The sequence below is a fragment of the Artemia sp. Qi Xiang Cuo genome, chromosome 11 (assembly GCF_049724085.1).
Source record: "Artemia sp. Qi Xiang Cuo chromosome 11, ASM4972408v1, whole genome shotgun sequence".
Taxonomy (NCBI): Eukaryota; Metazoa; Arthropoda; class Branchiopoda; order Anostraca; family Artemiidae; genus Artemia; species Artemia sp. Qi Xiang Cuo.
This window is the reverse complement of record NC_142804.1, coordinates 49715522-49731650: the sequence shown is the minus strand read 5'-3', so window position 1 is coordinate 49731650 and position 16129 is coordinate 49715522. Positions and strand designations below refer to the sequence as shown.

Below are 16129 nucleotides of genomic sequence, written 5' to 3'. Positions count from 1 at the left end.
CCCTTTTCGACTCTCTTCAGAACTTGCAAACAACCAATCAAAATAATACACACAAATCAGGATAAAACACAATCGTGCTTAACTCTTGAATCCACATCAAATTAACCTTACTTCCAACCTTAACCGCACCAACATCAATTTTGTACAGAGTAGAAACCTATCTAATTTATGGTAACTATGTATGGAAACTGGTAATTTATGGTAACTAGTGTTAGGATAAAATATTTGTCAATGTTTTTCTATCTGCTTAATCAAATGCTTGTTCATAATCAACAAAACTCAGGCTTAAGTGTTATCATAAGCTTCTCAGTTATTGATCCAAGCCTGATAAAAAGTCAACCCATCCTCTTCCTTTCTAGCAGCTTTTCGCACTTTCTTCCTAAGAGTACCAAGGAAACCGCAACTTTCTAACATTTTTTTTTTAAGTTGTTTCAAAATTCGGAGGTTTTAAGAGCGGTATCACGTTTTCGTCAGTGTTGCCTCGTTGAATCTTTTGACGGAAATGGGATGCTGCCCAAACAATTGCATAATTTTGACACAACCGAGAGGGAAATCTTAGATAACCACACTTTTTAGGTATAAATAGACCATTTTTTAGGGTGAAAATATATTTTATGTCCTTGGGATTCTAAACAATGAAAAACAAATAATCAAAATTAATTTGTTAAATTTGACAACGCGTTTCGTCTGTAAAAACTTGAGCATTAACGACCACACTTTCACAAGAAAGTTCCACCCTCTTTTTTTCGCATATTTTTAGCTTGTTTTTTGCTGTTTCTTTACCCACGTTTGATTTTTTTTTCTTTCTTTTTTTTTAGGCCAACCAGGGTCAAAAACTCCTCAACTGCCTATGAAAGGTGTTTTCATTAAAGTACAAATCTCCATTTTTCTCTTTTTTTAAGACAGGGTTTTGTAATTTCATTGTCCCTGCTCTTGGTCCTTCAATACATTCTCAAAATTATTCTTAATAGAATGGTCTTACTTAGCTTCTAGATTATGAAAACTTTCCCCATGAAAAGATCAGAAGATAGGATGATTCTACCTCCATTGAGTAATTATTTCAACTTTGGTTTTCTTGTTGATTATTCACTAAATAATTTTCAGAAAATAGACATTAAAAAGCAGGAATGGCTAAAAGGCATACCAATTTAACTGCAGGTTTTTCATTCCACAGCGTCTCCATTCTGTAATTACTTTTCAATTTTCTTTTATGTATATCCAATAGAATAATCTTTTGCACAAAATCAATTATCTCCACATATCCACTCTTTGATTACCACATTATCTAATTGAAAGTCACTATTAACTATCGAGTTATTTCCTTGATTAGTTGATATTTTAGCAGGAAAGTAATCAATATCTAACACCAATCGATTTAGGTTTTGCTGAAGTAAGTCGGTCAACCAGTTCTAAAAAAGACTGCATCAGACCTGAAAAAGGATAAAATAAAGTCATTTCTTAAAGTCATACTTACTGTCTTAAAAGAGGCCGCAACTGAGGAAGATCCAATCAAAGGTACTTGTGTAAAATCCGGTAAGTAAAAGAGAAGTGAAGTTTAGTTAATGCTAATGAAATAAAACAAGATAGGATGAAAATATAATAGTTTATGAACAAAATTGAGCAATATATTTGCACATTAGGGAGGGGGGGGGGGTAAAGCATAGCATATATTAAATATTTATTTATTGAAAAATCCGTCAATAGACACAACAACACGGAGCACTTAAAAGAAAAAAAAACACAAACTATAACAAACTGAACTAACAGAGAAAACGAATCACTGGTCCACTGAATGAGCAGATGGGACCATTCGTTTAGATATTAATATGTAACCTAACCCAACCTAGGTACCTTTTATTCCCCCTAAACCCCAAAAAACTAAAGTTTAAATATAGTTCCCGGAGTGAGGAACCCTTTGTTTATACAGCATCTAGGCATTACCCGGTAAAATGCCTATCTGTTCTCGCAATACAATTCTTTTGTACTTACCGCTTTCTATACAAGTACCAAATTAAATAATTTCCTAAAATCCAGAGATTGATAAGTGTTGAATTATTTCCTTGATTATTTAATAATTTAGGAGGAAAATTATGAATAGTGAACGTCAAATCGATAAAGGTTTTGTCGAGACCAACCCGTCATTAAAAGACACTATCAGACCTTGAGTAGGGTAAAAATAATTCATACTCTGAAATCAAAAAAGATCACTATACAGTTCTAAAAAGCTGCAACTGAAATGGTTAAATAAATTCATTTCCTGATAATCCAAAACAAATGCAGATTAAATATTTTAATATTGTAAGCTTTTATTATATTTGTCACTTGCTGTGCGAAATACGTGCCTTGTGGGCCGTTATGGTGCAAGAGAAATTTTCCCTTGCTTGCAACTGTGCAAGCAAAGATCAGTCAGAAAGCTAGTTCTCTACTGGACCCACATCAAAGACTTATCTGATTTTTTTATTAGTGATATTTTTTGTTTTTCCTTTTTTGCGTTACTCTATTATTTACATGTCTTGTACAAAGGGTTACAAATAAATTATTCTTATTATTGTTATTATTAAAAAGGCCTCAATGTACAGGCATAAACAGACAACGGCTGGAAATAATAAAAAAAAAAAATCAATTTACTAAAACATTAAACAAGTTTACGCAAGAACTGAAAGCAAAACAACAACGAAAAAAAAAATTATTTACTCTTATATTTTTGGCTTACACGTGCAGTTACTGTTTTCTGTGAGCCAAACATACATTCTCTGTCATTCTACCTCTCTCTAGGCCCTTCCTTTTACAGCAAACCACAAACGTGAGTAACTAAAAAATAACACTAGTACTTAGCTGATAAAAAAAAATATATCATATTTTAAGCTTCTAAGGAATTGGAACAAAACCTTGATCTATCACTCCTAGTGAGCATCCATGCAGCTTTCATCATAGAAATAAATGTAAAAATAAAACAAGAGAAATAAATAGAAAATGAACCGATAAATGGATACAGCTTGAATTACCCAAATACCTTACATACTGACAATACTTAGAAGGACTTAACAATTACCCTTGGTAATTGCCAAAAATCTTAATGAGGGTAAACACTACTCTAAGATACACTCTTTGTTAATCACAGATTCTCTTTGGCATTTAAAACAGTAGTCACAATACTTCTTCCAAAAATTTCTTGATTTAACCCTCTTTAATCACAAGTGAAGTCACTAATCACAAGTAAAATCATAAGTAAAGTCACAACAGTTCTTCCAGGAATTCCTTGATTTTACCCTCTCTAATCATAAGTACAGTCACTAATCACAAATAAAGTCACAAAACTTCTTCCAGGAATTCCTTGATTATACCACCTCAAATCACCAGTAGTCATTAATCACTAGTAAAATCACAAATAAAGTTACAATACTTCTTCCAAGAATCTCTTGATTATACACTCTCTAATCAAAGTCCTTAAGTATCAAGTTCAGATTAAATTTCATTTCATTATCGAATATTCCACAAATAAATAAGGTATCCTTCAGTATTCCCTAGAAACTCTCAAAGGACATACACTGAAATGAGTAGGGTGTGGGGTATTTTCTTTATAGTCCCAACTGAGAACTTCCTATATGCCTGCACAAATTAGAAAGTGGGGAGTCCTTTTCCAAATAATAGCCCATAGAAAAATTTCCTATTTTCCTAGAATTTTTTTTAAACCTAAAATGCAAGTTTAAAGGATTTTGAGCCATTTTTTTCATTTGAAGTAGTCTGACGCTCCCCCCCCCCAAAGGTCAGACCCGTGTTCGACTATGCTTTCTTTTCAGTTTTACTCTGTATACCTCTTAGACCTAGAAATTGAAGCAAACTGTTTCTACTAGATCAAAATATTAAACAAGACAAAGACAAAACGAAGATAATTTCTTTTATACAGCACAAATCCACTCTTTCTTAAAAAGAATGTTTCACAATACCCTTTATAGAATAACAATACTTCTTAAAACTCCAAAGTTTTACCTACTCCAGTAATAGCCTCCTAATATCAAGTTCTAACCATATTGGATTTCTTTAGCTTCTTTCTATAGCAATGAATGTGAAGCAATGTTCTACGGCTGGAGATAGCCGGAAAATATTCGTCAGAGTTTCCAGGGAAACAGTTTCCCTTTTAAATATGCAGTAATGCCCTCTTCAAATGATACATGAGAAAAGGATAGAAACCATTTCTTTTTAAAGACATCAAGGGTAAACCAATGAGAAAGAGAGAATAAATGATTGCCCGGTGGGGTCAATTGTGAGGGGCATGACCCTCCCCTTCATTTATCTCTTCGATTTTAAAAATACCTTTTGGGGTATTTTCGTTATTTAACTACGAGAATCAACCATTAATCAAACCCATAGAATTTAAAGGATATGGCTCTGCCCAAAAAGCTTCAGTAACCTGCATAAATACCTTACCTTAAGGTAAGGTAATACCTTACCTTACTTAATACCTTACCTTACTTAATACCTTACCTTACTTAATACCTTACCTTACTTAATTTTTTTTCATAAAGCCTTTAGAAATAGAGTTAAAGATAGGAACAGGGTTTATACATAACAAAAAACTCATTTTCTACAGTCGAAAGAGAGCCCAATATACAGTCCTTAAAGAGACTGAAACTGAACAAAATAAATAAGAGCAATTTCCGAAGTCCATCATGCACTGCCAATAAGGACAGCGATTATACAGTTAAATATAGTGATTCCCTGAAATCCAAAAAAGCTAAACATACAGTCCTAAAGGAAACTGCAATTGAAAAAGATAAAATAAAGTAATTAAAAATCTTATTTAGATATGTCCCTGTATTTATAATCTTTTTTCCAGTGTTTTTATTTCTCATAATATCAAAAAAAGGCAAAAAAGAAAAAACCAATCATAATCAAGATTACTGATAAAAGAACAAATGAAAGTGGATTAGCAGTTTATCATATATTTATGTTAATTCCAAGTCCTATCAACTTTTAATTTATTGAAGTTATAAATAGAAAATGTTTAATATGTAGTTTCTTTAACCTAGGTGCAAATTATGTTCTGGCCTTTAGAAGACACTGAGGGCATTAGCCCAGTTGGGCATTAGCCCAACTCCTGTTTGTTGTAGTTCCTGCTCCTTTTGCGTTTTATTTGGTTATTCAATTTCTGTTCGTTTTGGGCTTTATTTATTGATTGGTACCGATTTGTGGTAGTTTTACGCTTGGAAAATTATTTTACTTTATTTTTGCTCATATTTGGCTTAATGCAGCTCTTCGCTTTTCTTAGGAAAACTTCTTTTGTGGATTTTTTTTAAGTTAATTTTTAATTAATTTCTGTTCATTTTTAATTGACATAAATTTTCATTGGCCAAGAAAAGAATATTTTAATCTTTTCAGTTATTCTCTATCCGAATTCCAGATTTTGGCTTACTATTCATATGTTGGACAAAATTTTGCCACAATTTTAATAATAGTTGTATTGTAACGCTTTGGATTGATGGGCACAGAAAGAAAAAAAATATTCAAGTCCACTGGGTTGAAAATCTGAACAGTTTTTTGGTTTCTATAGGGCTGAAGGAATTCAAACTCCTATCATAAAGCAACTTTGGGCATCGACAAAAATGAATCAACAGTAAAATTCTACTTTAGCTACTTTTGGCTATTTTGGAAAGGGTTAGGAAAATGAAACTTTCAGGAATGGGTCTACAGGCCAAAGTATGTCCCGGGAAGCTAATTTGAAGTACCTACCTCTACTCCTTCTCCCTCTAGGTCGTAAGTAGCTGCAGACGTATGTAGTTGCTGCAGTCAAAACCTATTGAAATTTCGACAAAACAACATTTTACCTTAATTTTCAATTATCAGTTTCTTTTTCTCTGATATTAGTTCTGAAAACGCAATTCATGTTATTTGAGTAGAATTTTAAGCCATATCAATATTTTTTTTCAAAATTTAGAATATGTAATTGTATATCTTTAAAACCTTACAAATTGGGATTGAGCAAAGTTGTGAAGCTGCAAACAATTTTGTTGTACTTCATTTAAGCAGAAGATGTTTTTTTTTGCAAGGTTTCACTTTTACAACACACAGGTTTTTAAAGTTCATCAAAGGTCAGGACCATCTAGAGGGAGAAGAAGTGGAGGTAGGTAGTTAAAAAAACCTTCCCAGGACATAGTTTAGCCTGTAGACCCATCCCTGAAAGTTTCATTTTCCTAACTTAGCCCCTTTCCAAGACAGCCAAAAGTACCTAAAGTAGAATTTTACCGAATCAACTATTCCTCTCCACATGCCATAACAATTTCAACTTAATTCTCTTAACCTTTCCTGTGATATCGCAGCTACACCATTTTGACTATCTTCAATTCGTATAGTGCATTTTGTTTAATTTTAATTCCCACTCAACATGCCTTGACGATTTTATCTTGATACCCTTAGCCGTTTCTGAGATATCAGAGATGCGCCCTTTGGACAAAATTAGATGCACATAATGTCTTTTGATTTAAATTAATATATCCAAAAACATACCCTGAAGTTCCAATGCAATACCCCGAGTTTTTCCTGGGATATTACCCCCTTTAGACAATCTTGACAGACATGGTTTATTTTAATTTAGTTTTACATTTGATTTAGCCCAACTTTCCCTAAAAGTTTCAGATTAATAACATATTCCATTCCTGAGATATTGCATCTGTGCCATTTTGACAAACCTGGATGCACCTGAACTCTTTCGATTTAGTTCAATAGTAGTATTAGTAGTAGCAGTAGAAGTCGTAAGTAGTCACAGTTGCAGCTAGAAGAAGTCAGAGTCGCAAGTAGCAGTAGTCACAGATCCAAGTAGGCTCAGCAGCAGTCAAAAGCAGTCACAGTAGAAAGTAGTCACAGACATTGTTTCAATTATTCACAGTCAGAGTCACAAGCAGTTGCAGTTGTAGTCTCAAGTAGCTTCAGACTTATGTAGTTGTTGCAGTCAAAGGTGTAAGTAGTCGCAACCATAGTTCCAAGTGGTCACAGTCACAAGTATTCACAATCGTAATAAGGCACAAACGCAAGGAGTCAAAGTCGTAAATAGTCACAGTAGGACTAGTAGCGGCAGTAGCATAAGTAGCAGTTGCAGAAGTAGCTGTAGCAGCCGTGAAAGGTTAAACTTGTTCCTGGGGTATTGCCCTTTTGACGACCAGCATGCATATAGGGCGTTGTTTTTTAGGTGCGTCAGAAAGGGAAGCCAAATAACTCATCTTTTTATCACGTATTAATAGTCTGCTTTTTGGTGTTTCTTCGACTCAACAGAAACTGCTTCATTTAAGGGACACATATAATAGGCTAATTTTGGAGCATTGCATCAACTATTTTGCAAGAGCAAAAAGGCTGTCAGATGCATCATTAAGGTAGTCAGTTGACAAATAAACATTATAGATAAACATATTATCAACTTTAAGAGCAAGAAAGTAATCACAGGATTCTACAATCATCTAACATAAAGTGGAATTCACGTAAGTCAGAAGGCCACGCAAAAGGTCTACCACCAAAACTATTTTGCTTCGCAGGAGATACATAGCAAGTGAACTTATCTCTGGTATCCAAAAGACTAAGGCTTAACTGACTTAAAAGATGCTCTTGTAAGCAAATCACACCACATTTTGGCAAGAGCTCATAAAGAACTGAAGACTTTTGGACAAACCCACCATTAATACTTAGAGTTAAGCAACTCAAATTGACATTATGGCCAACTATTGCCACTTTTACCATGTGGGTTAAGCTGAACCTTGGCTAGATGACCATCTGGACGTTTCAAATAATAGGTGTCAAATAATAGTAGCCTTGCATAACACACAGAGCATATTAGCTGTGCATGTATTTAAACAGTCAGATAAGTGACTGACATGAACACATTGACCCCAAATAGCATCTGATAGGCAATTCACATCTAAGTGACCTACTTCATGACGTTTAAAGCATCAATGGGGAAGAAATAGAAATTCCTGAACAGCCAGACGTTCATAAACAATGCACACTGATTCTTTTAGGAATTAATTAAAAAAGTTTTCCCACAAAACAAGTTTTTCAAAAATAAGATAAGAACTCGATTAAACCAAAAATGAACAAAAATTGAATCAAATAATCTACCACAAATCAGTATCAGTAAATAAATGAAACCTAAAACAAACAGAAATTAAAATAAATAACAGAGTCAAGCTCAAAACGAGCAGAAATTAATAGGAGTAGGGCTTTAAACCCATATGCTTTCTAAAAGCCAGAATATAACTTGTACTTTACTGAAAAAATTCAAAAAAGTAAAACTTACATTCTGGCTTTTAGAAAGCATAGGGGTTTAGAACCCAACTCATATTAATTTCTGCGGGTTTTGAGTTTGACTCGTGCTATTTATTTTAATTTCTGTTTTTTGGGTTTCATTTATTTATTGATACGGATTTGTGGTAAATATATGCTTGGTAGATTATTTGATTCTATTTTTGTTCATTTTTGGTTTAACAGAGTTCTTTACTTTTTTTTGAAAAACTTATTTTGTGGAAAGAGTTTTTTAAATTAATTTCTGTTCATTTTATATTGACATCGGAAAAAGACTGAGCCTCTTCTAAAGTTAAACAACCATCCCATCCATAAAAACTTAAATATCCCCTGGGCATAACATACAACTTTTGCCCCTAATCTCTGGGGTTTGTTTCAACCCCAAAAGCCTTGTTATATTATGTTTAGCCAGTTTTGAATGACCATCTCAAAATTTCTATTACATGTATTTTGGGACAATACGGCGTGTGTGTGTGGAGGGGGGGGGGGTAGCTGTCCTAAGATCACTTTGACTCTTAAAAAGAGCACTTGAACGTCTGATTACCAATTCAATGAGCCCCCTCCATGCGTTCCATAAAAACCTTGTATGCCCCAAGGGCGGAACTTACGACCCTTATCCTGAGGGTTTTGGGGGGAGGGTTGTCATCCTCAAAGACATAATTTTAAGACCTTTTTACCACGTTGAACAAAATGGCTATATGAAAATGTTGATCAGAAGTGTTTGGGGAAATGATGGGCGTGAGGGGGGGAGGGGGCATTCACTCTCCAATCGCTCTTGACTATTAAAAAGGGCACTAGCCCTCTCAACTCCCAATCGAATGAGCCCTTTTTGAATTTTCTACGACAACGCTTTCTATAAACACCTTCTATGCCCCAGGGCATAACTTACAACCCTTGCCCTGAAGGATGTAGGGGGGGGGTATTCCTCCTCAAAGACATAATTTTCGGATCTTTCAACTATGTTGAACAAAATGGCTGTCTCAAAATTTCAATTGGATGTGTTTGGGGAAAGGGTAAGCATGGAAGGGGTGTTAGTTGCCCTTCAATCACTTACGACTATTAAAAAGGGCACAAGCCCTTCCAATCTAAGGAGCCCTTTTCGAAGTTTCTATGACAACTCCTTTGATACAAAGTGCCCTGGTCTAAAAGAAAAAAACAAACAAATAAATAGTACATTGTGCCAACATCGTTCTTTACCTATGCATGAAAAGTCAAGGTCACTACAAGTCTCACACTGCACTTTAAAGGTGCGGGAAACACCACACTGGCTTATCTTATTGCTTTTGGGGATTAGTTGCTGAAGGTCAGAAAAGTCTAAGGATTGAGAGACTGGTTCAATGCTGTCTGTGAAGACTGGTTCTTTCATAGGAGCACTTATAGATGGCTGAGCAGCTATCGCACTCTTAACTATTTTGTTAGCCACTGATTTGGAGCACACAATGATTTACTAGTTGTTATTTGATTGCTTAAGATCCACAATATCCTTTAAAGCTTCTTTGCATATGCTGCCAATAAACTGTTTATGGTCATGAGGATCCCTGATATCTTGTGGACGATTTTTTCGCACTACAGCATATGATGCCTTTATGCTTTGCAAATTGTAGGTAGCAGTGGTTGACGCGTTATTAACTTTTTCAGCATTCGAAGAGTTCACACTTAAGAGCATACACGTCCATCCATCTAGCTTTTGAGAAATCTCATTTGCTTTTGTAGCTAGTGTAGCAGGAACAGCATCACCAGCGACTCGAGTTTCACAGGGATTGAAAATAACAAATTGCAGCATATTTTTCTTCTTTTTCTTAGCTGATATGAGCAGCTTTCACATGTCAATAGTGTTTTCATTTTCTTTGACATGATTGATGACTCGACATTGCATAATAAGTTCAGAATATAGAAGTTTTTTTACTGATAAAATGTACTCCACAGTACAAAACTTCAAAAATGTCAGAATACTATTACCAATCCTCGAGGGGATTTTTACTCCAATAACCACCAAATATTCTGATTATCAAAAAAATTTCATAGGATATCCATGGGAAAATTGTACAAGTTGAATTTTATTTAGTTATATATCCAAAAAAAAGTTGTTTCCACAATGAACTATAAATCAAAACTATTCTTGATAGATCTCAATCAACCTATTCTTATAGACTTTTCCAGCTGTGAAAAAAACACCCTCTGCCTTGGCTATTCTACTCTTAACAACTCCTTCATCTTTTCCGATAACACTACCCAGGAGACTGAAGCTATCCATTTGATCAATACATTTATAGACAGTGTAAGGGTTAAAAATCACACCTAGGTTTTAGTTAAATGACAGGGCTGTGATGATAGCTAACTTGTTGGCTATTGAATGAATCTGGGTTTCTTCCTTCTTTTTGCTTTGTTCTCACCAAATACAAATTCAAATGGTTCTTTTTGATCTCATCTCTAAAATACAGTGGTATCTATGCACCTTTATTGCATGTAATCAAAGTTGAGCTATTGGGACACTTTAACGTTTTTTTTTATATTTCAGGATAGTTTTCCCAGACTTATGTTCCATTTCAATTTAATGAAACCACTTCATTGATTCGCAAGAACAAAGGGCAGCACAAAGAAGAAATCAAGACGCTATACAAGTATATAGTATAAACGGTGGCCGGCGTTTACCCCCCCCCCCCAGGGGGGTAAACGCCTAGACCCGTATAAACAGTGGAAAAGCGATATAGTCGAACATCAGTAATTAAGAGAAATGAGAATGGAATAATTATAATATGGCCCTACTTTATTGATATTTTATCAGGAAAGCAAATATCTTACATTTTATATTTATCTGTTTTGCATAATTAATGGGACAATAGATATAGAGCTTTTCTCTGACAGTCCATAGAGAATTTTGACTGACTGTTTGGGATCAAAAATATCACCTTACTGTATCTTAATCACCTTAATCCATTTGAGAGCTTTAAAGTCCTCTGGACCTGTAGTGCTCTTGAGTCAATGACTCCCAGTCAAACCTCCACTGCTTCTTCTCCCACTCCTTGTCAGGTTGATGTTTGAAAGACTGGATGGAAGGAGCACTGACAGTAGAGTCTTTCAATTCATTTTACTGGTTAATCAATCTTCTTGAAAAATACATTTGACAGATTCTTGATCTGGAGCTTAATTTTGGTAGCTTCTTTGAATGTCGTCTTCTGAGATGATGGCTGTTACTATGGTTGCCCTTGAAGAAGGTGGAGTCTTCCTTTTGTTGTTTAGAAGTCAGCATCATATCACTACACATGCATCTGTAGACAAGGGTGGGTAGCTTGAGCTACCTACCAATATGATATGAATCCTCTCAGTGAATAAAAAAAAGAATATCTGGGCCAAATATTGAATTCTTGGGTATATTTGCAATCAGTAAGTTTAATATGACCACACAGTTAAATTATAGAGTCAATAGGCTTTTGTGACATGAGTCTTGACTCAGTTTAGAGAGTCCATCTATAATCATAAAGCCAAATAGTATGAAAGGGATGCTAATGAAAGACCGGTACAAAACATTCTTCCAAATCATATGAAGGGAAGGTGTTAATAGTGTAATACATTTTTGGGCCTATGTGATACTTTTTTATTTTCCAGGTTATTTTTGAGGTTCATTCACCACATAGACAAACCTATAGCCAAATATATTTTCCAACAAGCATGAAAACTTCTGAATCTTAGTCACAGAGACTCAGGAAAGGAATGTAACAGAAAAAATAGTCTCTATGCCAAAGAACCTACCATAGGCTATACGACAGGTAGAATAATAAACCAGAAAAACTACTGGGAAAAAAGCCCAGGTTACTATAAAAAATATATCATGAATTGGGATAAATTAATGAACCTGGCCAAACAACTTCATTGTAATTTCAAGTCAGTACTTGCAAACGAGAGTAAGTTGCATCCCAAGAAATGCTGGAACTACATGTCTCAGAAAGATCAGAGCTGGAGATCCACAAAACATGAAGTTATACCAATGAAAACAAAGTCACAGCCATACAAGGTTAAGCCCAAATGCACAAAAAGTTCCAAAGCTACCAGTAGCAGAACTCCAAAACACTTTAGCACCACAACTCGTGTTTTGATAGCTTTGCTTTGAGCAAAAAGTATCTTTCTACATAAAATTTACAGAAAAGTAAAAAATGTAACTTAGTGTAGCTTGCAGTTAGAAATATCAATAGTTTCCTGAATCGCAATTAACAATGCAATCAAACTCAGTGGCAAGCCATATACCAGCCATTTACATCCCACTCCATAACTTTATATGTACCGTACCATTTTCAAAGTACTGTATCATATTTACTCTAATATTCCTACTGGAGTATATAGTATTCAAAGTCTGAAGTATACTGTATTATAGCTTACTGCTGTTACTTTATGGATGGACTTGAACACTCCAATGCTACATGCTTGATACTCATTGATTACTAAACTACAACAATAAAAAGTACCATTTGATTTATTGGGAGAACAATACTGATTGGAAGCCTGGCAGTCATATGCACTATGAAACTGAGATATTAGCTTTGCCCTAATCTAACCCCCAAAATAAACAGAGAATTGCTGCTACATTGTAGTGTGGCTGTTTTAGGCTACTAATCTTCCACATTCTATCTTTCTCATTACCTGCATGTACACCTTGATAACTACCAGCCCTTTTAAGATTCTTTCAAATGATGAATAAACAGTTTTGAGAGAATCTGGCTATTTGTGCGAGATCTGGACAAATATTCGCTTCAGTTGAAGAGAAGTGGAGTAAGTGAAAACCTGTTCACAAGGACAAAGGATAACAACAATTTAAAAGTTAATTTTTACATAGCTACATTGAAACTCAAGAAGCTTTTAGTTTTGACAAGTTTTAAAAAGCAGCAGCATGAGAAGAGATACATCATCTGATAACAAAAAAAGAATATCAAAACAAAAACAGCTCTTTTTTGTTTTGTATTTGCTCTTTTTTAGAGTTTTTGTTCCAGTTGGGTCAAGTTACTTACAGTTCATTACCACAAACTGTTTGATCAATCTTTAACCATAGAAATCAGGTAGCAAAGTAAGAAATAAAGACCAACAATTTGAAAAAAAAAGTCTGAAATCATGTAAAGCTTTACAAGAAAACAATCTGAAAATAATTACCAAATTTTTACTTTTGGCTATAATAGACATTTTTTTTTATGAATAATGTTTTGGAATTGCTCCAATTTTATTCAACCATTAGCCAAGTTTGAATATAACCTATAGCTTAATTTTGTCTCATTAAAAGGGGCAGAGGAGAGGGGCTGCAATTTTTACGGTATGAAAATTATAGTTAGGAAAAGTTTTGAATGGTAAAACCAATTCTACCACAATTTCTTTTTTATTTTATGGTTTTTATCTCAGGATTAGCCTTCACACAGGGTTAATAATTGCTCAAGCATTAGAAGTTGTGGAGGTAGGTCTAGGTATTTAAAAAAAAAATCCAATGGCCTAATTTGAGCAGAATATCTATTCCATAAAATTTCATTAACTACTTAACAACTTTCCTAGACTGCAGTTGAACCACTCAATCAAGCATGGATGTCTACCAAAATATTCCAGGGAGAGGGCACCAGAGTAGATATGGTGAGGGGAAGAGGAGGAGGGGAATACATTTGAAGATAAAAGGTTATTTGCAAAATAAATTTATCAAGGAAAAAAAAGAAAGTAGTTAATTTTTACATACCAAATGAAACAAAATTCAACAAATTTTTAAATAGTGAAGATTACTGGCAAAAAGATCAATTCCTTCAATTAGTGCTTATGTATTATACCATCAACACTCAAGAAGTGAAGTTAGGTTAATCCTAATGAAAATACCAAAACATGATGAAAATATAATAATTTAGTATCAAATTTGGGCTATATATTTGCACATTAGAGGGGGGGGACCTAACCTAAACTAACCTCACACCCCCCCCCCTAATTAATATGCAAATATACAACACAAATTATATAATTCCAATGTATTCTGTCACCCAACACTTGTTTTCCACTGAGCATCAGCCAATTGTTTCTTCACACAGACTAATAACACTGGTTTGTTCCCAAGTTTTACACAGCACAAATTTGTGTTTTGGTAGTATAATACACAAGTACCCTTTAATCTATCACTCATTCAATTATTATGCATTTTAGATTAATATATCATGCCCAAAACCTAGAGTAAATGAAAACAAGGCTCAAACTAAATTGTAGAAAATAAGAGAAAAAGGTATCATCTTAAAGGGTCCATTTAATTTCTGAGTAAAATGACGGTTATATTTTGAAAGAGCATAAAAAAGGTCTCAAGTGGTATGTTTATTTAATTTATAGCTCAGTAATGAAAATAACTCCAAATTTATCATGGAATTCCCTCCCCCCCTCTCTGCATAGGTGCAATGTTTTCACATTAGAATAAAAAAAAAACTTTCTAACTCTCTTATCCTTTCAGACCTTTGAAAATTAAACAGCATAGCAAAAGAAAACAAAATTTAAACTCATGGTCCAGCTGTCTGAATTAATCGTCTTTGCTTTGATGCTCAGAATTGCACAGAACACAAAGATGTTCAAATGAAATCCTTTACCACAAGTCACAAGAGAATCTTTGATGAAATGGTGGTCTTATAAAGGTTATGTTTTTACTAGCATAGGAAAAAAGGTTAGTAATTCAATGATCCATGTCTGGTTTTTGGTATGTAGTAAATAACTGAGACAAAAACTTTGGAAAGTAGTGAAAAAATTATGTCAAGTTTAGTGAAAGTGAGTTACTAGGGGTGAATTGTCACAGGTGATAAATCACTAGGGGTGGCAACCATGAACAAAAGGGGATTTTTTGGGAACTTGATTTTTTTGAGAGACATATTTTTGGGGATATCCCAAAAATTCAGGGATAGTGGAAGCACTGGTATTTTCAGACAAAACCTGCCAAAAAACTTTACTAGGCCATGAAAATTGCCAAGTAGCATTGTAAGTATGCTACCCCACTTTTTGCAGGGAGGAGCACAACTTGTGTTTTGGCAGCTTTTCTGTGAACAAAAATTGTTTTAATATGTAAAAATGGTATTTTCAGACAAAATCTGCCAACAAATTTTACTAGGCCATGAAAACTGCCAAGTAGCATTGATGCTACTCCACTTTTTGCAGGGAGGAGAAAAACTTGTGTTTTGACAGTTTTACTTTGAGCAAAAAATGTTTTTATATGTAATAATGGTATTTTCAGACGAAATCTGCCAACAAACTTGAAAACTGACAAGCAGCATTGCTATGTTGCTACCCCACTTTTTGCATAGTGGCAAGCTACTTCTGTTATCTTGCAAAGGGGTCAGGTTGGAAAAATGAAACTTTCAGGATGGATCTACAGGCTAAAGTGTGTCCCAGAAAGGTAGGTTGAATTAACTACCTCCACTCCTTCTCCCTCCAGAGGGCACTGACCATTGATTACCTTAAAAACATTTTGTGTTATAAAATGTATCTTCTGCTTAAAATAAGTACAAAAAAAGTACTTTCAGCTTCACAGCCTTGTTCGATCAAAATTTATAAGGTTTCAAAGATCTACAAATACATTTCCTAAATTTAGAAAAAAAACTATTGACAGAGCTTAAAATTATACTCAAATAATAGGAATTACATTTTCAAAACTAAAACCAGAGAAAAAAAAACTGAAAACTGATAAGTAAGATATGGTATAATATTATTTTGTCAAAATTCTGACTTTTTGTCAAAATTCTGATTTATATTGGTAGTTTTATGCTTGGACGATTACTTGACATCATTTCTACCCATTTTTGGCTTAATGGAGCTCTTTACCTCTCTTTGAAAAACTTGTTTTGTGGAGAAAGTTTTT

At 34.2% G+C, this 16129-nt stretch overlaps 1 protein-coding gene across 1 annotated transcript in view; it reads right to left on the bottom strand.

The window, feature by feature from the left end:
- The window catches only part of LOC148947084 (roundabout homolog 2-like), a 150849-nt gene that overhangs the window by 117254 nt on the left and 17466 nt on the right, over positions 1-16129 (bottom strand). The window contains exon 2 of the mRNA XM_089096507.1: positions 1145-1430. Within this exon, the coding sequence (XP_088952633.1) occupies positions 1145-1183 (39 nt within the window). The 5' untranslated portion in view covers positions 1184-1430. The remainder of the gene's footprint in view (positions 1-1144; positions 1431-16129) is intronic.